Genomic DNA, 25,643 nt, shown 5'->3' with positions numbered 1-25,643 from the left:
CACTAGATCATGGACTCTTGCTAATATGAAAGAAATGAATTTATCAGGTAAGTTCTTACATAAATTATGTTATATATATATATATAAAATTGCATTTGGCTGCCAAATGGTGGCATTAAATATATCAAAATGGGCCTGTATGAATATCTTTGGTTGTATATAATAATACTAGTCCTAAAGCCAGTGTACACGGGCCAATTTTTTAGGTACCGCGGTTCCAACCCTTGCTCCCTCTCTCTCCCCCCTCTCTTTTGAGCTCTCTCTCTCTCCCCCCTCTCTTTTGAGTTCTCTCTCTCCCCCTTATTTTGCACTCTCCCCCCTCTTTTGCTCTCTCTCTCTCCCCTTTTTTGCTCTCTCTCTCCCCTCTTGTGCTCTCTCTCCCCCCTCTTTTGCTCTCTCTCTCCCACCTCTTTTGCTCTCTCTCCCCTCTTTTGCTCGCTCTCTCTCTTCCCCCCCCTCATCTGCTCTCTCCCCCCTCTTGCTCTCTCTCGCCCTCTTTTGCTCTCTCTCCCCTATTTTGCTCTCTCCCTCCTCTTTTGCTCTCTCTCTCCCCCCTCTTTGCTCTCTCTCTCCCCCCTCTTTTGCGCTCTCTCTCTCTCTCCCCCCCCTCTCTTTTGCTCTCTCTCCCCCCTCTTTTGCGCTCTCTCTCTCTCCCCCCTCTCTTTTGCTCTCTCTCCCCCCTCTCTTTTGCTCTCTCTCCCCCCTCTCTTTTGCTCTCTCTTCCCCTCTCTTTTGCTCTCTCTCTCCCCCTCTCTTTTGCTCTCTCTTCCCCTCTTTTGCACTCTCTCTTCCCCTCTTTTGCGCTCTCTCCCCCTTCTCTTTTGCGCTCTCTCCCCCTCTCTTTTGCACTCTCTCTCCCCCTCTTTTGTGCACTCTCTCTCCCCCCTCTTTTGTGCACTCTCTCTCCCCCCTCTCTTTTAAACTCTCTCTCCCCCCCCTCTCTTTTGAGCTCTCTCTCCCCCTCTCTCTTTTGAGCTCTCTCTCCCCCCTCTCTTTTGAGCTCTCTCTCTCCCCCCACTCTTTTGCGCTCTCTCCCCCCTCTTTTTTGCGCTCTCTCCCCCTCTTTTTTGCGCTCTCCCCCCTCTCTTTTGCGCTCTCTCTCCCCCCTCTCTTTTGAGCTCTCTCTCCCCCCTCTCTTTTGAGCTCTCCCTCTCCCCCTCTTTTGTGCGCTCTCTCCCCCCCCTCTCTTTTGCGCTCTCTCTTCCCCCTCTCTTTTGCGCTCTCTCCCCCCTCTCTTTTGAGCTCTCTCTCCCCCCCTCTCTTTTGAGCTCTCTCTCCCCCCCTCTTTTGAGCTCTCTCTCCCCCCCTCTTTTGAGCTCTCTCTCTCCCCCCACTCTTTTGTGCTCTCTCCCCCCTCTTTTTTGCGCTCTCTCTCCCTCTTTTTTGCGCTCTCTCCCCCTCTCTTTTGTGCTTTCTCCCCCTTGCGCTCTCTCCCCCTCTTTTTTGCTCTCTCCCCCTCTCTTTTGCACTCTCTCTCTCCCTCTTTTGCTCTCTGTCTCCCCCTTCTCTTTTGCGCTCTCTCCCCCCTCTTTTGCGCTCTCTTTTAAACTCTCCCCCTCTTTTGCGCACTCTCTCTCCCCCTCTCTTGCGCTCTATCCCCCTCTCTTGTGCTCTCTCCCCCTCTCTTTAGCGCTCTCTCCCCCTCTTTAGCGCTCTCTCTCTCCCTCTTTTGCGCTCTCTCTCCCACCTCTCTTTTAAGCTCTCTCTCCCTCCTCTCTTTTGAGCTCTCTCTCTCCCCCCTCTCTTTTGAGCTCTCTCTCCCCCCTCTTTTGCGCTCTCTCTCTCTTTTGCTCTTCCCCCCTCTCTCTGCTCGCTTTCTTTCTTTCCTTCCTTCCTCTGTTTTGTTCTCTCCCGCCGGCCACGCCCCTCCTGCGCGCTCCCGCGAGGCTATGCCCCCTCGTCACGCCAGCCGGCCACGCCCCCTCATCACGCCCGTCACGCCTGCCGGCCACGCCCCCATCACGGCACGCCCGATGCCGGTCACGCCCCCACCAGGCAGCTTCCGTGCGCACTACTCTGCAGCTGAAGGCCAGGTGTGTTTGTCCGCCCGCAGTCTTTACTGCTCATGACGGCTTCAGACAAACACACTTGGCCTTTTATAATATTATAGGATATAGTTTTTATAGGTGAATCAAACACACAAAGGCTCTGTTTCTGCTTAATGAAGTGATAACAAAAATGCTATTTTACTTTGGGCAAGTTTTCCTCTGAAATCCCTTGTAACAAAGGGGTTAATCCACTGCCAACCTATTCATTGTCTTATGTTATGCAGTATTATGTGTGAATCTATCAACGTAAGACATCATTTAGTAATAGTGGGGAAAGAAATCTGAAGAGAGAAAATCTATAAAGGAGAAGCTGGGTAAAATGTTTTTAAGAGTATTGATAATCAGGTTGTCTTATTTAGCAGGGAGGGTTATTTAGATATATTTATGGAAGAAGTAGGAAGAAATTATTAGTATTGAATTTTGAGAGGAACCTTAGGCTTTTCTGTTTATTCCAGATTACTTGCCTTCACCATCCCTCACCCTCAAGACCCAATATGTCATCCACAATGGACAATCTGCTGATCTGCAGTGTACAGCTCCCAGCAGTTACCAAGGTGCTACGTTTCTTCTATATATACAAAGCAGGAATACGTTACTACAAACTATAAAGGCTTCACATACCAGTCACAAAGTGATTTTCACCCTCCGAGAGCTGACTGCCTCAGATTCATTAGACTATGTCTGTCTGTACCAGAACAGGACTTCAGAAACAACACACACATCAGAGCCTAGCAACCTAATCTACATGAAGGTTTCAGGTAAATATATATGCTCTAAACCTCACTTCTCCTTTTGATTCCTTTTATACCCACTCTTTCTATGCATGTATATTGCACATTATAAGATTCCAATAGTTCTCTAGTTCCATCTTTTGCAGCTGCTTTACACTATATACCCTATAAATCATAGCCAAAGCTCCACACAATATGATTCCATTCATTCTATTGTCCTCCTTCACTTGAACTGTATTTTTATACATTATAGTGTAATCTCTGCCTAGAGGGCAGGGTTACATTCTCCTAGTGGTTTCTCTTATCTTTTTATTATATGTGTTCATGTTTTTCGTCTTCATATATATTATCTGTGTACCTCTGTATAAGCTTTGCAAGGCAGGACTCCCTGTATATAGGGATTACTTCTCTCACTAAATTCTAGCTGTCTCCCCATTTATTAGAGTGAAAGCTCTGCAGCAGGATCCCCTTATCGCTCAATTTTCCCGTCCTTCCACTAATATATGTGTGCTCTCTGCAGGGAAGAATCATATTCTCCCAATGGTTCTGCATCTCGTTGTTTTGTCTACATTTATCACTATATATACCATACTGTATGTTCTCAAGGGAAGTATTTTTTTTTTATTATATCATTTTTTTATTTGAGGATATGCATTATAGATACTCAACTGATTGAGTGCAATACAGATACGTTGTATACATATTAACTCATATACAATATTATATGACATAATGACTGCCTCTATACAGATAAAAAATTATCAAAATACAATGTAATCCTCAAGAGAAATAAACTATAAGAGTTATATGTATATCATTAAACATTAATCTCGATTCGAAATTTCACATACACAAATGAAACTGAATATATTCTCTAATTAGCACTCAGCAACCATAGTATCCTCAATTTTAATTATATCTCTCAAATGTACATATTTAAATGAACCTCCAGGGTATTAGAAGGGTCACTCTTGGACCCAAATACTGTACCAACAAGGAAAATGATGGATTGTGGAGGATTTTAGGTAGGTATTAGAGCCACTTTTGGGCCCAGAAATGCTATAGTATAAACAAAATATGGTATCTATATTATGATCTAAGTAGTGAGTGTATCAAGAATACAAACATCTACTCTGCAAACGTTTATCACTGTGAGACATATCACTGCCAATAAAGAGTGGCTACAAAATATTAGGGTTATATATTTCAGCTGGAATTTAGAGTCTGGCTATATGTAATGTAGGTGAGACATCCAAGATCTCTAAAGCCGTGGTATGTGGTAGAAGTAAAAAAGAATATATATATTGTGGGGCAATTTAGAACTACTAAGTATAGTATATGGATTAGAAGTCTACTGTGGCCTGTGGGCTACAAATTAGTCAATTATATATCTAAAATAGCGTTTAACCCTCTTAAAATTTAGTTGAAAGACAACAATTGGAAGTATCTTAGCTCCTTCTATTTGGTATTTTTCTATGGGTAAATGTATAGTCTCTCCATCAGCAGTGGGACTCTAATGGACCTTCCTGCAGATGAATGTTGCAATCTAGTGGAGTAACTTATATGAAGTAATGTTATTGTGTAGACAAACTCTTCTGTGTGAACACAGTATCATATAGTATTCTAGTAATAGCTATTAGGCTATCTGCCTTAATCATGTAGTAAGGATATGCAGTACATTTACAACTGAGCCAATTATAAAATAAACATTATTCATGCACATACAATATAATATGGTAGAGTGGATATATATTTCTGAGTATAAATATAGATAAAGCGGGCATATTACATTACCACTATCAATATCTAAATGGAAGGTTTACTAAGCTACAACTTAAGGAGAGCTTTAATAGCACTCAATATCTATTCCATCTTTATTACAACTTATACCTAGAAGTTACCCACTATTAGAAAGTTGTCTTAAGTACTATAGTATGGGCTTCTGTAAAACCATTGGAATAACTGCTGGTTAGAGTAAATTTATAGCTGTGCAGTATGCCAAAGAAGATTATACTATACATACGGTAAAGGTATGGACATTATTTAAATTGGGAGAGTATATACTAATAGATAGTGGTTGGGAGATGAAAGAGTGACTCTGATACCAAAAGAGAGCACAGAGAATAGCAATCAAACAGCTGCAATATATGAGGTCACCGGGCAATATATTTCAGAGGCTCAGACCTTATGAACTGATTATGGAGTCAGATAGTACCCCATACTATACTCTATGTATATAATTTTTGTGTAAAACATGCAATGTGACAGATCAAGGTGTGGAGGGGTAGTGAAACATTAAAAGAGTATGAACAATTATCTAACTATTCTGTCTCAGCCGCAGACAGAGCGTCAGACCAGCACCGAAAAAATGTGTAAACTGAACTTGATGCATACATCAGCGCTAGAGTATAACTTACCCCTCCTATAACAACAATTCCCGAGATCTATTAATGGGTTTGGGTCTTATCTAACACATATAAAACATTGGAGTCAGTGTGACTAGTAGTGTTCGGCATACAGCAGAATAGAAAAGGAGTCCACAGCGTAACTTGGGTCTGCATCTTATAATCACCACAGCCCTGAAGTACCAATGCAGATAAGGTTTCATACGGCTGAGACTGGACCTACAAATGAAATGTGGGCTCCAGCAGGTATGGATCGCAGTCCATAGGGGCTGTCCGTGGGTTACTCCAGAGTTACCCCACTCCAATACTCTCCAGTTTTAGCGGGTAGGAGGTTAACCAGATCAGCGACAGATCTGTAAGCAGGGATAATTTTACTGACTGGGGACAGAGAGATCCGAGCAGCAGAGCAAGCCATGTATTATCCCCTATTCTGCTGGGATGGACGAAGTGCCGAGGACCCATGTGCGTCTTCAGCTGCAGCCGACCGAATAGGGAAAACTGCGCCATTGATCTCCACAACCTCTTTTGTGTCTGTCCTCCCATTCAGGGTACAGTCATGCTCATCTATTCTTGTAGTGTCTTGGGCTTTGCGGGTGTTCAATACGAGGTTTCACCTCGACATGTGGGCTCTTACTAATGCGCCGATGTCCTAACGTGGATGTAAGTGTTGCGGTTGGGATAATAGGTGTAGGGGTCCTAGCCCTATCATCCCGCTGTGAGATGGTGGTGTAATTATCAACGGCATCGCTAATTTGTGAAACCACCTGGAAAGGGTTGAAGGCTTCTCTGATGGCTCTTTTATTAGGCCTCCAAAACGGTTGTAAGTGCAGTAAGGATTTTTGTAGTAGCCTCCATGTTTGCAAAGAGGTTACCCGTTGCCTTAATATACTTAAAGTGTCCTATATCTTTACAAGTTGTGCCAACATACTAGTTAGGCCGCTTTCGGCAAGCGCTCAGGAGCCAGTGGAGGCACTTCTACTCCAGTGATGACGTGGCGCTAGGAGACTTCACAAGCAAGGGAGCTTAGAAAAAACGTTCGCATGTGCAAATGGATCTGCTGCACAATAATGGACTTTGCGCATTGAACGTTTATTATAAGCTCCCTTGAAGTATTATTAAATTTACAACACCGTCACTCACAGCCCCCCTTCTTGCACACGTCACGGGTGACAGTAATAAATAACTAATACATAGTAATAAATAGGGCTAATAAATAGGACTAATAAATAGCTCTAATGAATAACTCTTCTGCGGATTCATTACAGGCAAGCATTCCACAGTGCACAATGTTTGTTTTTGTGCTTGCGCGCGATGGGCGTGTGGCCGAGTGGTAACCCAGCAGTCAATGGAGTGCTGATGGTTGAGAATGTGTGTAGCTTGTTTACAACATTATGGGGGGTAGTTATCAAGGGGTCAACCTCAAATACGCTGGAATTCCGCAGCGTATTTGTGGCGAGGCTGATACGCCTTAGTTAATAAAGGCTCGAGACCGGCAAAAGTAGAATTTTGTGACGTAAGCATCGATCCGCCGGACTCCGTCCGACACAGATCGATTCTTACGTCACTCCAGATGTTCCGCACACAAGTGCGGCACATTCTCACTACTTTTGCTAGTTATCAAAAAACTAGCAGGTACGCTCAGCACTTTTATGGCCCAGCGTACCTGGTTTTCAATCCGCCACCCCTGGAGGCGGCGGATCCCATAGGAATCAATGGGAGTCTGACCATAGCGAAAGTACAAGTTCGCTGCTGACAGACATCCAATTGATTCCTATGGGAGCTGTCTACACCTAACACCCTAACATGTACCCCGAGTCTAAACACCACTAATCTCTCCCCCCTACACCGCCGCAACTAAATAAAGTTATTACCCCCTAAACCGCCGCTCCCGGAGCCCACCGCAAGCTACTCTATACATATTAACCCCTAAACCGCCGCTCCCGGAGCCCACCGCAACTATAATAAATGTATTAACCCCTAAACCGCCGCTCCCTGAACCCGCCGCAACCTATATTAAATGTATTAACCCCTATCCTGCCCCCCCTACACCGTCGCCACCTATAATAAATTTATTAACCCCTAATCTGCCCCCCCTACACCGTCGCCACCTATAATAAATTTATTAACCCCTATCCTGCCCCCCACTACGCCGCCGCCACTGTAATAAAATTATTAACCCCTAAACCTAAGTCTAACCCTAACCCTAACGCCCCCCTAACTTAAATATTAATTAAATAAATCTAAATAAATTAACTCTTATTAACTAAATGAATCCTATTTAAAACTAAATACTTACCTTTAAAATAAACCCTAATATAGCTACAATATAAATAATAATTATATTCTAGCTATCTTAGGATTTATATTTATTTTACAGGTAACTTTCAATTTATTTTAACCATGTACAATAACTATTAAATAGTTTTTAACTATTTAATAGCTTACCTAGCTAAAATAAAGAGAAATGTACCTGTGAAATAAATCCTAACCTAAGTTACAATTACACCTAACACTACACTATACTTTAATAAATTATTCCTATTTAAAAATAAATACTTACCTGTAAAATAAACCCTAAGATAGCTACAATATAATTAATAATTATATTATAGCTATCTTAGGATTTATATTTATTTTACAGGTAACTTTGTATTTATTTTAGCTAGTTAGAATAGTTATTAAATAGTTATTAACTATTTAATAACTACCTAGCTAAAAGAAATACAAAATTACCTGTAAAATAAATCCTAACCTAAGTTACAATTAAACCTAATACTACACTATCATTAAATTAACTAAATAAACTACCTACAAATAACTACAATTAAATACAATTACATAAACTAACTAAAGTACAAAAAATAAAAAAAGCTAAGTTACAAAAAATAAAAAAATAAGTTACAAACATGTTAAAAATATTACAACAATTTTAAGCTACTTACACCTAATCTAAGCCCCCTAATAAAATAACAAACCCCCCCAAAATAAAAAAATGCCCTACCCTATTCTAAATTAAATAAATTTCAAAGCTCTTTTAACTTACCAGCCCTTAAAAGGGCCATTTGTGGGGGCATGCCCCAAAATGTTCAGCTCTTTTGCCTGTAAAAGAAAAATACAACCCCCCCCCCAACATTAAAACCCACCACCCACATACCCCTAATCTAACCCAAACCCCCCTTACAAAAACCTAACACTAATCCCCTGAAGATCATCCTACCTTGAGTCGTCTTCACTCAGCCGAGCCACCGATGGAACTGAAGAGGACATCCGGAGCGGAAGAAGTTAATCCTCCAAGCGGCGCTGAAGAAATCTTCCATCCGATGAAGTCATCATCCAGGCGGCGCTGAAGAAAAGTCTTCGATCCGGCCAATGTCATCTTCAAAGAGGCGCTGAAGAGGTCTTCTATCCGGGCGAAGTCATCTTCCAAGCCGGGTCTTGAATCTTCCTTCCGCCGACGCGGAACCACCTTCTTCACCGAAGGACTACGACGAATGACGGCTCCTTTAAGGGACGTCATCCAAGATGGCGTCCCCTCAATTCCGATTGGCTGATAGGATTCTATCAGCCAATCGGAATTAAGGTAGGAAAAATCTGATTGGCTGATGGAATCAGCCAATCAGATTGAGCTCGCATTCTATTGGCTGTTCCGATCAGCCAATAGAATGCGAGCTCAATCTGATTGGCTGATTGGATCAGCCAATCGGATTGAACTTGAATCTGATTGGCTGATTCCATCAGCCAATCAGATTTTCCTACCTTAATTCTGATTGGCTGATAGAATCCTATCAGCCAATCGGAATTGAGGGGACGCCATCTTGGATGACGTCCCTTAAAGGAGCCGTCATTCGTCGTAGTCCGTCGGTGAAGAAGGTGGTTCCGCGTCGGCGGAAGGAAGATTCAAGACCCGGCTTGGAAGATGACTTCGCCCGGATAGAAGACCTCTTCAGCGCCTCTTTGAAGATGACATCGGCCGGATCGAAGACTTTTCTTCAGCGCCGCCTGGATGATGACTTCATCGGATGGAAGATTTCTTCAGCGCCGCTTGGAGGATTAACTTCTTCCGCTCCGGATGTCCTCTTCAGTTCCATCGGTGGCTCGGCTGAGTGAAGACGACTCAAGGTAGGATGATCTTCAGGGGATTAGTGTTAGGTTTTTGTAAGGGGGGTTTGGGTTAGATTAGGGGTATGTGGGTGGTGGGTTTTAATGTTGGGGGGGGGTTGTATTTTTCTTTTACAGGCAAAAGAGCTGTTTTCTTTGGGGCATGCCCCCACAAATGGCCCTTTTAAGGGCTGGTAAGGTAAAAGAGCTTTGAAATTTATTTAATTTAGAATAGGGTAGGGCATTTTTTTATTTTGGGGGGGTTTGTTATTTTATTAGGGGGCTTAGATTAGGTGTAAGTAGCTTAAAATTGTTGTAATATTTTTAACATGTTTGTAACTTATTTTTTTATTTTTTGTAACTTAGCTTTTTTTATTTTTTGTACTTTAGTTAGTTTATGTAATTGTATTTAATTGTAGTTATTTGTAGGTAGTTTATTTAATTACTTTAATGATAGTGTAGTATTAGGTTTAATTGTAACTTAAGTTAGGATTTATTTTACAGGTAATTTTGTATTTCTTTTAGCTAGGTAGTTATTAAATAGTTAATAACTATTTAATAACTATTCTAACTAGCTAAAATAAATACAAAGTTACCTGTAAAATAAATATAAATCCTAAGATAGCTATAATATAATTATTAATTATATTGTAGCTATCTTAGGGTTTATTTTACAGGTAAGTATTTATTTTTAAATAGGAATAATTTATTAAAGTATAGTGTAGTGTTAGGTGTAATTGTAACTTAGGTTAGGATTTATTTCACAGGTACATTTCTCTTTATTTTAGCTAGGTAAGCTATTAAATAGTTAATAACTATTTAATAGTTATTGTACATGGTTAAAATAAATTGAAAGTTACCTGTAAAATAAATATAAATCCTAAGATAGCTAGAATATAATTATTATTTATATTGTAGCTATATTAGGGTTTATTTTAAAGGTAAGTATTTAGTTTTAAATAGGATTCATTTAGTTAATAAGAATTAATTTATTTAGATTTATTTAATTAATATTTAAGTTAGGGGGCGTTAGGGTTAGGGTTAGACTTAGGTTTAGGGGTTAATAATTGTATTACAGTGGCGGCGGCGTAGTGGGGGGCAGGATAGGGGTTTATAAATTTATTATAGGTGGCGACGGTGTAGGGGGGGCAGATTAGGGGTTAATAAATTTATTATAGGTGGCGACGGTGTAGGGGGGGCAGGATAGGGGTTAATAGGTTTAATATAGGTTGCGGCGGGTTCATGGAGCGGCGGTTTAGGGGTTAAACTATTTATTTAGTTGCGGAGAGGTGCGGGATCAGCAGGATAGGGGTTAATAATTTTATAATAGAGGGCGACGGTGTAGGGGGGACAGGATAGGGGTTACTAGGTATACTGTAGGTGGCAGCGGTGTCCGGGAGCGGCGGTTTAGGGGTTAATACATTTATAAGAGTTGCGGCAGGGTCTAGGAGCGGCGGTTTAGGGGTTAATACATTTATAAGAGTTGCGGCGGGGTCTAGGAGCGGCGGTTTAGGGGTTAGTAACTTTATTTAGTTGCGGGGGGCTCCGGGGGCGCCGGTATAGGGGGTAGAACAGTGCAGTTTAGTGTGAGTGCTTAGTGACAGGCTAGCAATAAAGCTGGGAAAAAGCCGAAGGGCAGCGAGATCGGATGAGTGATAACTGTCACAGTCCGCTGCTCATCGCCCCGCGGCTTTTTGACAGCTTTATTTGATAACTTAGGCGTATTTTTTCAGGTCCGCGGCGGCGAAGGTAGGCGAGCTTAGGCGGACGTATTGGGCCGGCAAAGTCAGAAAAGTAGACGGCTTGATAACTACCCCCCTAAATATTTATATATATATATATATATATATTGCAGTCTGTGTCCGGTGCACTCACTATTCCCCACTCGTAATTACCGGGGTGCTGCGTGTCAAATAGCATATCTATTGTAAACATGGCAGCCTCCACGAGCAACACGTGTGTATATAAATATACTGTATGTATATATACACACGTGTTGCTTGTGGAGGCTCCCATGTTGTCAAGCGTCTGAGTTTGCTCTGAAAAGTCCCAGCTTTACTAGCTCTGGGACTTACGTCATCAGAGCACTCAGAGAGCGCTTGGAGCGCTTGCCGAACGCAGCCCTAGAAGCTCAAATAGCAGCATAAAATATGTGCTCCGTAACCCAGTTTCCTGGGGGGGGGGGGTATTGTGCAACAGCCCCAGCCACAAAAAGTATTGGCCTCACTGAGAAAGGCAACCACGTTGTAGCGCAACTGAAGAGCATAGGCTGTCAGCGATCATGTAGCGAAATCACCAGCTCTTCAAATCTTTCCAGGGAGATTCAGGGTACATTGAACCTGATATTTGATCGAATGGTTTGAATTAATTCCCTAAAAGTTAGATTATAGCCAGGAGCTTCCCTTTAAATGGTCCAGCCGCTTCAGCTATAGGCTCCGCCCCCCTAGGGAAGTATTTTTTTATTCCTTTTTTAAAAGGATATAGAAGTAAAAAAAATAAACATTCATGATTCATATAGAGCAGGGATGGCCAACTGGTGGCCCATGGGCCATGAGGCCCTCTGCACACATTATTGCATCCCCCAGGGAATGAAAATTTTCCTTTGTTACAATTTTCCGTTGTTACAGTAAATTATATTTATGCATTACTTGTTTGATACTTTTTATATTTGTGGTATCTAAATGGATTAGTTTGCCCACCTGGTGCATTTTCCATTATATTGTACAATATCTGTTTATATCCATTTGTACTATATATCGTCCATCCAATGTAGGGAAAAATAAGCGCTCCAAGCCCACAGATATATAAAAGTTCAATTTTATTCCAAACTTGTTAAAATCATACAAGATAGATTAAAAAGTGGTAAGCACAGTAGTGCAAAAACAGGTTATAGAACAGGTGCAAAAAACAGCAAACGTTTCGTGCTCCATGCACTTGGTCACTGCTAATTGATGCACCTGTTCAGAGCTCTATTTATACCAAATTTCTTAAAGTGATATCACAAATTTTCATTAACCTGTACTTTGCCATTTTGTAAGGGAGCCTATGACAAGAAACATTTATTTACTTTTTCCTTTTCATGTACATAAAGTGTTACAATATAAATATGCAGGTTGATATTTGTTGGTTAAGGCGTGACTATGTTTTGTGAAAACAATCTATTTTGCAATATATTTAAATCATTACATTTATGAAAAGAAGCATACACATTGCTCTATAAGTCATTACCTTCAGTGTTAAATATAATCAAAACCATGTTTATATATTGTTTAAACTACTCTTAATATAAAAATCCTTAATTTGAAAAGTATGAAATTAGATATGCAATAGATGAGCCTATGACAAGAGCCTGATTTCCTAAGACATCAAAATAAGTGTATGTATAGTAATCTATTTTCTCTCTCATAAAGGAAAAATTGGGTTGGCAATAATAGTGAGAAAATGTCTCATATCAACATATTTTCTTAATTCTTTTTAGGGGAATGAGCCCATGACAAGAGACATACCTATAAATTCAAAAATTTCCCAAAAACATTAAATGATTTATTAAATTTTCCTATTTCTTAATTCTTTTTAGGGGAATGAGCCTATGACAAGAGACATATCTATAAATTCCAAAACATTTTCAAAAATTTCTTTTTAAAATAAATTACTAAATTTTTTTTTAGATATTTATTATTTGGTGAATAAGTCTAAATCCCTTCTCATGTTGAGGCCCTCAGGGTGTGTAGTCTGTAGATTGAACATCCACATAACTTCTCTTTTTTCAAGTGTTGTCTCTCTATCACCTCCTCTTCTCCATTGTGGGACAAAATCTATCCCCTGTAGGATAAGAGCAGATGTATCTGCATTGTGTAGAACCTTAAAGTGCCTTGATACAGGTGTGTCTGTGTTCTCATCCTCTATGGAGCGCAAGTGCTCCAAGAACCTCTCTTTTAACGGTCTCTTTGTTTTTTCTGTATATTGTTTGTGGCAAATTTTACATGTGAGAAGATAAACCACATGTGTGGTAGAACAGTTGATATAATGATGTATCTTATAAGTCTTATTGGTAATAGTAGAATTAAATTCCTCTCCTTCCTTAACAAAGTCACATGTTGTACATATTGGGCGTCTACACTTATAAAAACCCTTTCTCTGTTTTAACCAGCAGGATGTTTTTTTGGTTTTTACATCAGATGGAGAAATAAAATTTGCTATTGTCTTACCTCTTCTAGATACAAAATCACAACCTTCTTTGAGAATCTCCTTAAGGATAGGGTCTGAGTACAAAATTGGTATGGAATCTTTAATAATATTGCACACCTTAGTGTATTCCATACTGTAAGTTGTAATAAATTTGATCTTGCTATTTTCTGATGTTCTTTTCTGTTTATTCCTATATTTTAGCAAGTCTTGTCTGGGAATTAAATCTACACTAGATTTTGCCTCTTTAAGTAACTTCTCACTGTAGCCTCTATCCCTGAACCTTTGTGTTGCCTCTTTTGACTTCACCTGATATTCATCCTCATTTGTGCAATTTCTTTTAATTCTGGTATATTCCCCCTTAGGGATACCCTTCACAACATGTCTTGGGTGGCATGAATTGTACTTGAGGATAGTGTTCCCAGCTGTAGACTTTCTATATATAGTAGTTTCAACTGTATTTTTGTCTGTGCTTATTAATGTGATATCAAGAAAATTAATTTCTTTATCACTCTGTTCACTGGTAAAGTTTAAGTTGAGGTTGTTATTGTTCAAATATTTACAAAAATCCTCTGCCTCTTGCTGATCTCCCTCAAACACAAACAACAGATCATCTATGTATCTGTAAAACTGGATAATCCTGTCCTTGAAGGGGTTTTTATCTCCAAAAATGTGGGACAGCTCCCACCAACCCATAAAGAGGTTGGCGTATGAGGGGGCAAATTTAGCCCCCATGGCTGTCCCACGTTTCTGGAGATAAAAGCTGTTCTGAAACAGAAAAAAATTGTGACTCAAAAGATATTCAATTGCCCTTAATATAAATATTTTGGTAGGATATGTAAAATTTGTATTCTGTTCCAAAAAGTGTTCTATTGCTTCTATCCCTTTCTCGTGTTGTATAGTTGTATACAATGAGGAAACATCTGCTGTGATAAATCTATATGTAGATTTCCATTTTAGATTTTGTACTTTGTTTAAAAGGGCCGTGGTGTCCTGTATAAAACTGGGCAAATCCCTAACTAGGGGTTGTAAGAATGAATCAATTAACTCTGACATAGGTTCATTCAAAGAATCAATACCCGCTATAATGGGTCTACCCTGTGGGCTCTGTAGATTCTTGTGTATTTTGGGAAGGTAATGAAAAACAGGAATGACTGGTAGTTTAGGAATAATTCTTTCCTGAACAGATTTATTTATGATGTTATTATATCTTGCATATAAAACAAGATTAGTCAGTTCATTCCTGTATTTCACTGTAGGGTTGTCACTCAGTTTAATATACACTTCCCTGTCGTTTAGTTGTATCATGGATTCTGCAATGTAGTCATCCTTATTTAGGACGACCACATTGCCTCCCTTGTCAGATTGCCTGATGACGAGTGAGTCATCAGATGCCAAACTTTTTATTGTGTCTCTCTCCTTTTGTGTAAAGTTAGATGGAAATTTATTTCTCTTTTGGGCAATTTGTAATCCCCTTAATTTCTCCTCCACTGTTTTTTGAAATATATCCAAAATTTTCAGTCTAGTATGTATAGGATAAAAATGACTTTTATTTTTAACATGACTAAGTGATATATCTGTCTCACACAATAAGCCATCCATATGACTATCACCCTCATGTTGTAACTGTTCCAGGTCCAAAAGACTACAGATATCAGAAAAATCATTTAACCCCTTAGGTTCACATTTAACATCTTGGCTAGCCTTGTTTACATTCTGTTCCTGATCTTCATTGAAACCAAAATAATGTTTGCGCAAAGTTAAATTGCGTACAAACCTATTAATGTCAAGAATAGTTTCAAAAATGTTAAAATGATTATCAGGAACAAAATTCAAGCCCTTAGACAAAACCTGTATATCAGTATTAGTGAGATTTTTACTAGACAAATTTATAACATCATTGTTTAAGCATATTTTTTCTGAACATTCTGAGACCGTGTGGGATAAGTCTTGTATGTCTTGTTCTTTCCTTCTCCTTTTCTGGTTGGCTTGATTGCTCTTTCTCCCTTTCCCCCTTCTGCCTCGGTGGGTTGTTTTTTTCTTACAGATGGTGCAGTTTGGCGCGTCTCGTTTTTTGAGACTGTAATATCTATTTCTTCTACCACGGACTGTCCTTCTCCTTCTAACATGAGCGCATACGATTCTTCCCCCGTTTCTCCTTCAGAGGAGTCATATTCATACTCAGTGTCTGTGTCTGCAAATGTGACTGCTTTACTCTTTTTATTGGAATTGTTGTTTTTGTTCTTATTATATCTTCTGTTATACCTGGGTTTAGTCTGATCATCCTGACTCCAGCGATACACCTGTTTTTGATCATAATCCCTCTTATCTCTGAGCATTTTTCTGGATTTGAATTGCCAAAGTTCTTGTTTAAAGGCAATCATATTTCTTTCAAACTGTTGATCATATTTTTTAAAATTTTGATCATGTTGGTGACATCTTAATTTATTCTGTAATTCTTTTAATTCAATCATAATATCTCTCCTTTGTTCTTTTTTATATTGAATTAACAAATCCATAAGTGCAAAAGAACAAGTGTCCAGTATTGTGTTCCACTTACTAATGAACTCAGTGTTATTAACTGTGAAAGAGGGAAACTTGCGTATCCTTAGTCCCCTAGGTATACGCTTTTCATGTATGTATAATAAAAAAGACCTTATGTCTAATTCCAATTTAATATCCTTTTTGCGCAGTTCATCTATATCAAAAAACAAGCTGTCCAGTGTATATGCTATATCTTTATATAACTCTGAAGTTTCTTCTTTAAAATCACCCAAAACATATGAATCTTCTGTTTCTTGATCCATGCTTGATCCATCCTTTCAAAAACTGTATAAAAAATATATTGTGCTATACCATTTTATGTTGATCACTTATTATGAATAATCCTACCCTCCTCGTCTTCAGCCTATATCAATCCCTTAATATCTCCTTAATTACTCTCTGTATTGTGTCTTTATAATGCACTATAATGTACTATATATCGACTATCACTTTTCTGGACCTTTGTAGGTTTTTTTTATAATGCACTATAATGTACTATATATCGACTATCACTTTTCTGGACCTTTGTAGGTTTTTTTTTTTATGTGATCTCATTTTGGATCACCTTCTTATATATATATATATATATATATATATATATATATATATATATATATATATATATATATATATATTGATAGAGTTTTTAATACATTTTTTAAGTCATTGGATTGTACTATCTCTAAGTGGTTTAATATACCATCTGCATTATATTTTTAAGTAATTGGTCATTTTAGCGGTATCCCCCACTCCCACTCTAGATGTTTTGACTGTCATACTATCTGTATTCTATCTCAAGTTCGCTGCCTTGGAGTTACACTTGACTCAAATCTATCTTTTACCCCCCACATCCAATCACTTTTCTCATCCTGTCGCAACCACCTACGCAATATTTACAAGATTCACCCTTTTCTGAGCGCTAACACGACAAAGCAAATAATCCAGTCCCTTGTTATTTCCCAACTTGACTACTGCAATAACCTATTTACAGGCCTTCCTCTCTCCCGCCTCTCCCCTCCTCAATCCATCCTAAATGCCTCTGCAAGGCTAATACACCTTTCCCGTCGCTCTGTATCTGCTGCACCTCTCTGTGAGTCCCTTCATTGGCTCCCCATTCACAGCAGAATTAAATTCAAAATTCTCACCCTTACATACAAAGCTCTAACCAACTCCGCTCCCCACTACCTATCCGCTCTAATAAACAAGTATACTCCAGCCCGTCCACTAAGATCCAACATTGACCTGCTCCTTGCATCTGCAACTATCACCTCTTCCCATGCTAGACTGCAGGACTTCTGTTGTGCAGCACCTACCCTCTGGAACACCCTCCCTCTTTCTGTCAGGCTTTGCCCTAATCTTTCTTCTTTTAAATGCTCCCTGAAGACTTTTTTGTTCAGAGAAGCCAACCACCCAACTCAGTAATAAATTAATTCCACTCGCATATTTTCCTCATCCTACTCTGTATAAACATCTTTCTCAATCTGCAGTCCTCACCTCCTGTTTCTCACCCTCCTATCCATCTAGATTGTAAGTTCCCATGGGAATAGGGCCCTCAATTCCTCCTTATGTGTTTGTAAAATTGTGTCCTGTCTCTTACAAGTTTGATATCATTGTTTTATCTAAATTCATTGTACCCATGGACAGCGCTGTAGAATATGTTGGCACTTTATAAATAAAGTATAATAATATAATAATGAACACATGATTGTACATACCTGTGTTATACTGTGCTATATCACATGTATTAATGTAAAACTATGGACCAACTGCATTCCATACTTCCTCTCTTTTCATACATAAACAGACAAAACAGATAGGCAGACAGTTAAAAAGATATTTAGATAAACTAAAAGTTACACCCTTACTCATTGGCATGACATGTTCATGTGACCTAAATGTCTACATTATTTTTATACACTGTATATATCTTTCTTATAGATGAAAACTATAACACCACTTCACCTATTGAACCTGAGGAATTTCCCAATGGTAATATGAAATTCTTGTATCTTGTTGTCAGTTATGTTGTATTGTGAAATTGCAAACTTTATGCAGGATTACATTAGAATTGATGAGTATTTTCCTGCTTTCTAAAATACTAATGAGATATACTAAGGGATTATTAATGCTCAGGAGAAATGCATGTTTTTATTTCTTTCATACATTTGGTGAGAGTCCACAATCCATTGCTCTTGGGAATTACTCTTCCCTACTACTAGGAGGAGGCGAAGAGTCCCAAGAACTCTATTAAACCCTTCCTTACTTACAGGTACCTTAGTTTTTACATTGCCTGTACAGGAGGTGGTCGAAGAATGAAGATGTGCCTTTGATTCTTCAGAGAGAGATATTTTTTGTCTATAATGAGGCCCGGTTCCACTCACAGAACAGTGCTTGTCAGAGGGATGTATATGGCTTATGGTTTGTGGCTTTTTTTGGCCTCATGGGAAATTTGTTACAGACCCTCCATAATTGGATCTACAATATACTCCTATTCCATAACCTCTGCTGATATGTTTCAGTACTATTTTGGCTTTCTACTGGTTGTTTTACTGGTAGATGAGTGTCTATATCTAAGTATATATTTTTTTAATTTAGACACTATATACAGTAGCTTTGATGTGGGCACTTATAATTTATGTATATATTTGTTAATATATATGGCCCTGGGACAGAATATATACATTGTTCCCCTTGCGTCAAGTTATTTTGGTAAACTTAGTTTAAATTTCTCAAGTCGGCGTTCGGGTTTGCACTCGTCAGGTTAGCACACGTCGGGTTTGGGTTCACTAGATCTCCCTAATAACTATCAGGTTTTTTCACACACATTATACTATGCAGCTGATCGTTATCCAGGCTTTGGGTGTGAAGTTTTCTTGTCTCCTGTTTTGTTTTGCAGTTTGGCTTAGTGTGCCTTGAGCTTGTTAGTCTTTTTTTATAGCTACTTTAGGAGGGGGTACGTTTTTCCATTCATCAAGAGCTTTTTTCAAGGGGATATAATTGTTTTTGCTATTGCTTTTTTATTGATATTATGGAGCTGTTTACTTATGTCCCTAAATGTACATTAGAAAATAAGTCACCTGAACATCTTCCTATTAATAAGTGTGTTTATTGTTAATCTGTTGTTTCTACTCCAGCTTAATTGTGTTGCTCATGTTAACTATGTTACTGCAGTAAGACTAACCTAATGCTTCTTCTATGGGTATTACTGCTCCTCCTGTTTGTTTATTACAGGAGAGCTCTACAGATTTATCTCCAGGAGTGAAAAATCTCATTAAATATGCAGTTTCTGAAATAATGGCTGCCTTCCCACCTTCAACTAGGCATAAAAGGTCAGTTCAGAATTTACCTTCTATTAGTTTTTAGCCTACAAAGGTTAATATTTTCAGTTATGAGACTGATGTGTCCTCAGAGGGGGTGGTTTTCTTTGTTGATCAGGAGTCTTTCTCTGATCTTTTTACTGACATCCTTTTATTTCTATTTATGTCAAGCATTTTCATTCACTTTTTAAGGAAATTTTTGCTTTCTAACTTTCTTTAGAGGTTGAAGGGCCAGTAAACCCCAATTTTTTCTTTCATGATTCAGATAGAGAATACAATTTTTTTTTTTTTCAAAGAGCTTTATTGAACACGTATTCTGAGTTACAAACTTGGCTCTGGTTACAATGTGAGCCGATTTAACATACAATATAAATATCTTACAATATCTTCCACGGCTTTTGCAATTTTAAGTTATCAGATTTAAGATTTCTGATAGCTCTAGAATTTTTCTGGAAAATGGCCTCTACCAACTCTAAAGGTGAGTTGAACAGCCACTTTTGGGCTGAAATCATAGTATTACATAGTCATAATTGGTCGGCAAGAGTCCATCAGATGAATTCAAAGGATTATGAAGAAAAAGCTTATCTAACAACCATCTATCAACCTTCTTGGGCATAACATTTAAAATTTCACTTTTAAAATTGTCATTAGTACATAAGATACATGAGATATAGACGTGGGAGGGGGAAGGGAAGAAGAGGGAAGGGGGTGATTGTGTCAACTCCATATTGGAGATATATGTGCAGTGTGCCCAAAGTGTCATTCATACCGATATTCTGTCCTATGTTCTCCCGATTCCCAGGTGTCTTCATGAAAGTCTCATATAATTTTAATGCGTCTATCCCACAGTCAGTCATCTTTGTGTGCATTCCATTGCATCCCCATGTATTCGTGCTGGTCCAGTTTGCCTATTACCAAGTAGTGGTACCTTTCCATGAGAAGCAGGTTATCTACTTGGTGCTTCCAAGTTGTGAGGTTTGGGATGTCTGTGGATTTCCACTTTTGCGGTATCAGTGACTTGGCGCTATTAAGCATGATAAATAGGAGATTTTGTTTTATATCGTCTTTGAGGTTCGGCAATCTATGAAACAACAGGACCCCTGGGTCCCTGGCTATGTGTGAGTTCAATGTTTTGTTTATATGGTCTATGACCTCACCCCAAAAGGTGTCTAGTTTCTCGCATCCCCACCACACATGAAACATGTCTGCGACCTCCCAACATCCTCTCCAGCATCTACCGCTAGTCTGTTTGTATATTTTTTGTAATCTTACCGGAGTTAGGTACCACCTAGACATAAATTTAAAGTTAGTTTCCTGTATTTTGGCCGAGACCGAAGCTTTTTTATGGTTGCGAAAGATCCGCATCCACTCCCGTATGAAATGTCTAAATTTAGTTCTCTGGCCCATTTGTGACAATATGAAGGTAGTTGCTCACCCACTGGGTTCAATAGCAGTTTGTATAGTGCAGATATGAGGTGGCGTGGGGGGAGTGCTGATGTACATATGGTTTCGAACTGTGTGAGTTGTCTTCTCAGATGTGTTTGTAATTTATGAGAGTTTACGTAGTGGGATATTTGTGCATGTGTATACCAGGCAAGTGGGTGGTCTCCCAATGTTCCCACAAAATCTGTCAGTGTCAGTACTTTACCCTCTTTCACGACTGTATTGAGTATATGGTCTCTCAGATGTGCTGGGCTACCCGTTGCTGGATTGGGTTTAATTATGAAAGTGAGCTCGGGGTTCCCTACCAGTGGGGTCAGTGGACCCGGTCTAGTTGTTATGTGTGTGCTAGTATTAATCAATGCATCCCAGTTCGGGAAAACTTCTTCCATCAAAGGATATCTCCTTATAGTCGGGGGTCTCTGTTTAGTTTGTAAATATGCTAGCCCACCCACATTCTCAACCTGTAATATTTTCCTGTCAAATTCGATCCATTGTTTAGAATTTTAATTATAACTCCACTCCACCACTCTCTGTAATAACACTGCCGCCCTGTAGGAACTTAGGTTTGGCAAGCCCAGTCCTCCCCTCTCTCTAGACAGGTAGAGAGTTTTCCTAGGTACTCTAGGTTTAATGCCTCCCCAAATGAATTTTTCAATGTTGCCTTGTAATTGATTTAAATAATCTCTTGGCAGGGGGATGGGTAGGGCTTGTAGGACATACAGGATACGGGGGAGTACGTTCATTAGAGAATACAATTTTAAACAACATTCCAATTTACTTATATTATCTAATTTGCTGCAATCTTTAGAAATCCTTTGTTAAAGAAATAGCAATGCACATTGGTGAGCCAATCACATGAGGCATCTATGTGCAGCCACCAATCAGAAGCTACTGAGCATATTTAGATATGCTTTTCAGGAAAGATTATCAAGAGAATGAAGCAAATTAGATAATAGAAGTAAATTAGAAAGTTGTTTCAAATAGTATTTTTATTGTTCCTAAAGTACATGGGGTTATACCAGTAAAGGGGCAGATTACGAGTGACGTGCTAACAGTTATGGCATATGTTTGTGCAGGTCAGGTGTTGCACTCCAATTACAAAGTTATAAGGGCTCAAAGATATGAGGTCTCAGGTGTTAGAAGAAAAAAGGGCAGGCAAAGGATTTTAACATTGAGATACATACATGTCTAAAGATGGCTATGTATGTGTATATATAAATATATATATGCATATGTGTGTGTGTATATATATATATATATATATATATATATATATATGTACATATGTGTATACATGTATTTACATACATATATTCACAAATAAATATATATATATGTTTGTGCATTGGAGCCCTTTGCAGTTAAGTAGATAAAAACATGTAAAAGCATATTTATGCAATATTCATATTTAATAAAGTGTTATACTGTAAATATTTCATATTCCAATGTTCTTCACATAAGGAATATGTTCCAAGTACTTTTTAAATATATATTCCTTTTTATATATATATATATATATATATATATATATATATATATATATATATATACATATAATCACCTACATAGGTATAGCTATATATTGTACAAAAATGCCATCATATATATGTAGAAATATGTATTTATGAATTAATAAAACATATTCTTTTATGTGAAGAACATTGAAATGTGAAATATTTATATTTTCATGTCGAGAGCATTTGAGAATACTATATGTGATCGGGTTTGCATGTGAGTAGGGTGAGTAGGGTGTTTGCTCCGTTGACTTTGACTTCTATTGGGTAATACGTTAACGTGATTGTGATATTTGAAGTTCGGCTTTTTGCACGCATCAGGTTAGTGTGCGAGCGAAAACTTTTTACTTTCAACTTAATACGAGCACTACCTGATGCGCACAAAAACCTTACTTCTAGCAGATTTGGTGGCCGATTTATCATGGCCCGAATGGGGCCAAATAAGACCGCTGCTCCTTAACTCGTCCACCGCCTCTGAGGCTGCGGACATCAATTTGCTCGATCACATACGATTGGGTTGATTGACACCTCCTGCTAGTGGTCTATTGGCGGCATATCTGCAGGGGGCGGCATTGCACAAGCAGTTCACCAGAACTGCTTGTGCAATGATAAATGCAGACAGCGTATGCTGTCGGCATTTATCGATGTCTGGCGGACATGATCGCTACAGCGGATTATGTCCGCCAGACAAATGATAAATCAGCCCCATAGTGCAAGAGTGTTAAATACTGATCCACTTTTAATCTGTTTTAGCTGTGTTTTATATTGTTAAACTCCCTTGGTGTGTTTGTTTGTCCCTGTTGCATTTTCTGAGATTATATCAATAAATTGGACTAGCCAGGAATACCTTTTTATTTCTTTACAAGGTTTAATAATTTATATAATTTTCAGGATTCTTTTATCGAGCTTTGGGTTGTTATTCCAAAAGTGGTTGGGGCCTTTTTTTATTCTAACTACATGTACTTACATTACTTTGGAAGAAAGTTCCCTTTAATTAGGAAGTTAATTTCTTCTTTAGAAGGATTTGTTTGCAACCAATCAATATTTTCAGTCCAGTGTTGTATGTTGGTGATATGCAGATCTATACCTTCTATGGAACGTTTTTTTTCTGTTCTATGTTCCTAGGATCCTTGTAAGACTCAGGTAGATGGGAACTCTTACCTATTCATTATTCTAAGAAGCAGGGGGACATTTTGAATCTATTCTGATCTAGAAACTTTGAACAAGTTTCTAAAGTTCCTACTGTTGAAATTAATGCTTTTTTGATTATTCTGTGAGGTCATTTTCTGTCCTCAATTGATTTTGAGTATACTTACCTTTATGTTCTTATTTCTAGGAACATCTTTGGTTTCTGAGATTTGCTTTTACAGTTTGTTGCTTTTCCATTTGGTCTGGTATAAGAGGATACCCTCTTATCTGTAATTAGTTTTCAGGATGTTGCAGTATTTCTTGGCCAGGATGATATCTTGGTTCAATCAGTATTTCTCTCCTGCAAACTGTTGTTTCTTCAACAACATGTTTGGGAGGTAATTTTTCCAAACAGTCTTCTAATTCCTCAGATAAAGTTTTGTTTTTTTCTGGGGGTTTAGATGGATTCAGTTTCAATTAGACTTTCTTTGTCAGAGCTAAGATTGTTGTAGCTGGGGTTTTGCCTGTTAGAACCTTCAGTCTCTATTTTTCCTTCAGTTGTTTTTTGCATGGAGGTGTCACTGTTAGGTCTCATGTTTGTGGTCTTGGTTGCTATTCCGTCTGTTCGCCTTAATATAAATCTTCTTTAGCTTTGTATCTTATACTAATGATAAAGGGTTCTGACTGTTGTCTCTGATGATTCATTTGCTTTCTTCTCAGAACAAGTCTGTCTCTGTCTTAGTGGCTGAACTATTAGCTCTTTATGCAGGGGGCTTCTTTTCTTCATACTTCTTATTCTGTAATCTTACAGATGCAAGAGTTGGGGGGATCGTTTGGGGGTCTCAGAAAGGCATTAGGAGTTTGGTGTTCTAAGGAGGTGATGTTACCTTTTAATATTTTAAACTCCATGCATTATTCAGGGCCTTTCAGGGTTGGCCTCTTTTGAAGAGAATCTTTTCTTTGTTTTCAGATTCAACAATGCTACATCTGTAGCTTATATCAATCATGAGGGGGGGGGGGGCTTGTAGTTTCCTACTTATGGGGATAGTATTTTAAATTCTTTCCTGGGCAGGAATTTATTTCTGCTGTTCTTATTCTAGGACTGAATAGCTGGGAAGCAGTTTTTTTCTGTGTTCAGTTTCCACTTGGAAATGTGGTCTCTTCATTTGGTTATGTTCTATCAGACTGTTCTTTTGGATCGCTCAGATATATTTCTGATAGCTTCCTGGTTTAATCTCATTCTTCCCCAGGTGCTGTATAGGTCCAGGGATCTTTGAACTGTGTTTGTGGATGTTCTGGTAGTTCAGTGGTTATATTGGTTAGTCAATATTTTGTTTCCCATGGTAATTGTCAGGATTTAGCAAGACAAGCTTTGGTGTTTCTGTTTACTCCAACTTGTCCCGGCAGTATTTGGTTTTCTTGTTCTAGATTTCTGGCTATTCTAGATTTCTCAGGTTAGTCTGGATAAGAGTTTTTCTGCCAGTGCCTTAAAATGTCAGTTTTCTGTCCTTTATGGAACCTTTATTTGGAACCTTTATTTGGACTTTCAGATTTTGCAGGTTCCTCATTTGAGCCTATGAGGCCGAGTTATTAAAGCTTCAACTGTGAATTGCGTCAAATTAGATGCAAAATGTATACGCCGTAGTTAACACGGCATCAACATAGTAAAATGTAGAACAGTTGGACGAAACATTCGCTCTTGCGAAATCACTTCAATGCAAATTGATGCTTGCGTTATTTAAGTGTACTACTGCTAATCCGCCCTCTCATACGACTCTATTCGACAAAATTAAAATTTATTAAACATTCAACAGGTACACTAGCGTCTTTTTTGACGCAGTGAACCTAATGTTCAATCCGCCACCTTTGAGCCCGCAAATGCTATAGAAAGCAAAGGGATGTTACTGCATTATAAAAGGTTGTGTCTGACAACACAGAAAGGTTTAGTTATGTTGTTTGTATTCAGAGACAGTTATTAACAATGGAAATGATGAATATGTTTGCATATGCTATCCTTTTTTGATGCAGAAGAAGGATATTAATGAACCAGCAACAGGCTGCACATGAACAGGCTGCAAAAGCAGTAGAACGTTAACAAAGACGCATAAGAGGTATATCTACCAAGAATTGGTCTCCATGCTCTTAGTGATAGGGAGATTATTAAGAGATTCTGTCTCAATAGGATTTCAATAGAGAGACTGTATGACGAAATCAAAGACTCCCTAGAACC

The 25,643-nt window shown here is 38.7% G+C and overlaps 1 protein-coding gene across 5 annotated transcripts in view; it reads left to right on the top strand.

Moving 5' to 3' along the window:
- The window catches only part of C6H19orf38 (chromosome 6 C19orf38 homolog), a 110,618-nt gene that overhangs the window by 32,554 nt on the left and 52,421 nt on the right, over positions 1–25,643 (top strand). For 3 of the 5 annotated variants that reach the window (XM_053717893.1, XM_053717891.1, XM_053717892.1), the window contains 2 exons: positions 2,504–2,806; positions 17,950–18,000. In XM_053717893.1, the coding sequence (XP_053573868.1) occupies positions 2,504–2,806; positions 17,950–18,000 (354 nt within the window). The remainder of the gene's footprint in view (positions 1–2,503; positions 2,807–17,949; positions 18,001–25,643) is intronic. The other 2 variants (XM_053717896.1, XM_053717894.1) reach the window with 2 other exon arrangements.

The sequence above is a fragment of the Bombina bombina genome, chromosome 6 (genome assembly GCF_027579735.1).
Source record: "Bombina bombina isolate aBomBom1 chromosome 6, aBomBom1.pri, whole genome shotgun sequence".
In the NCBI taxonomy this organism is placed as follows: domain Eukaryota; kingdom Metazoa; phylum Chordata; class Amphibia; order Anura; family Bombinatoridae; genus Bombina; species Bombina bombina.
The sequence above is the reverse complement of the archived record's forward strand: the minus strand, read 5'-3'. Positions and strand labels throughout refer to the sequence as shown.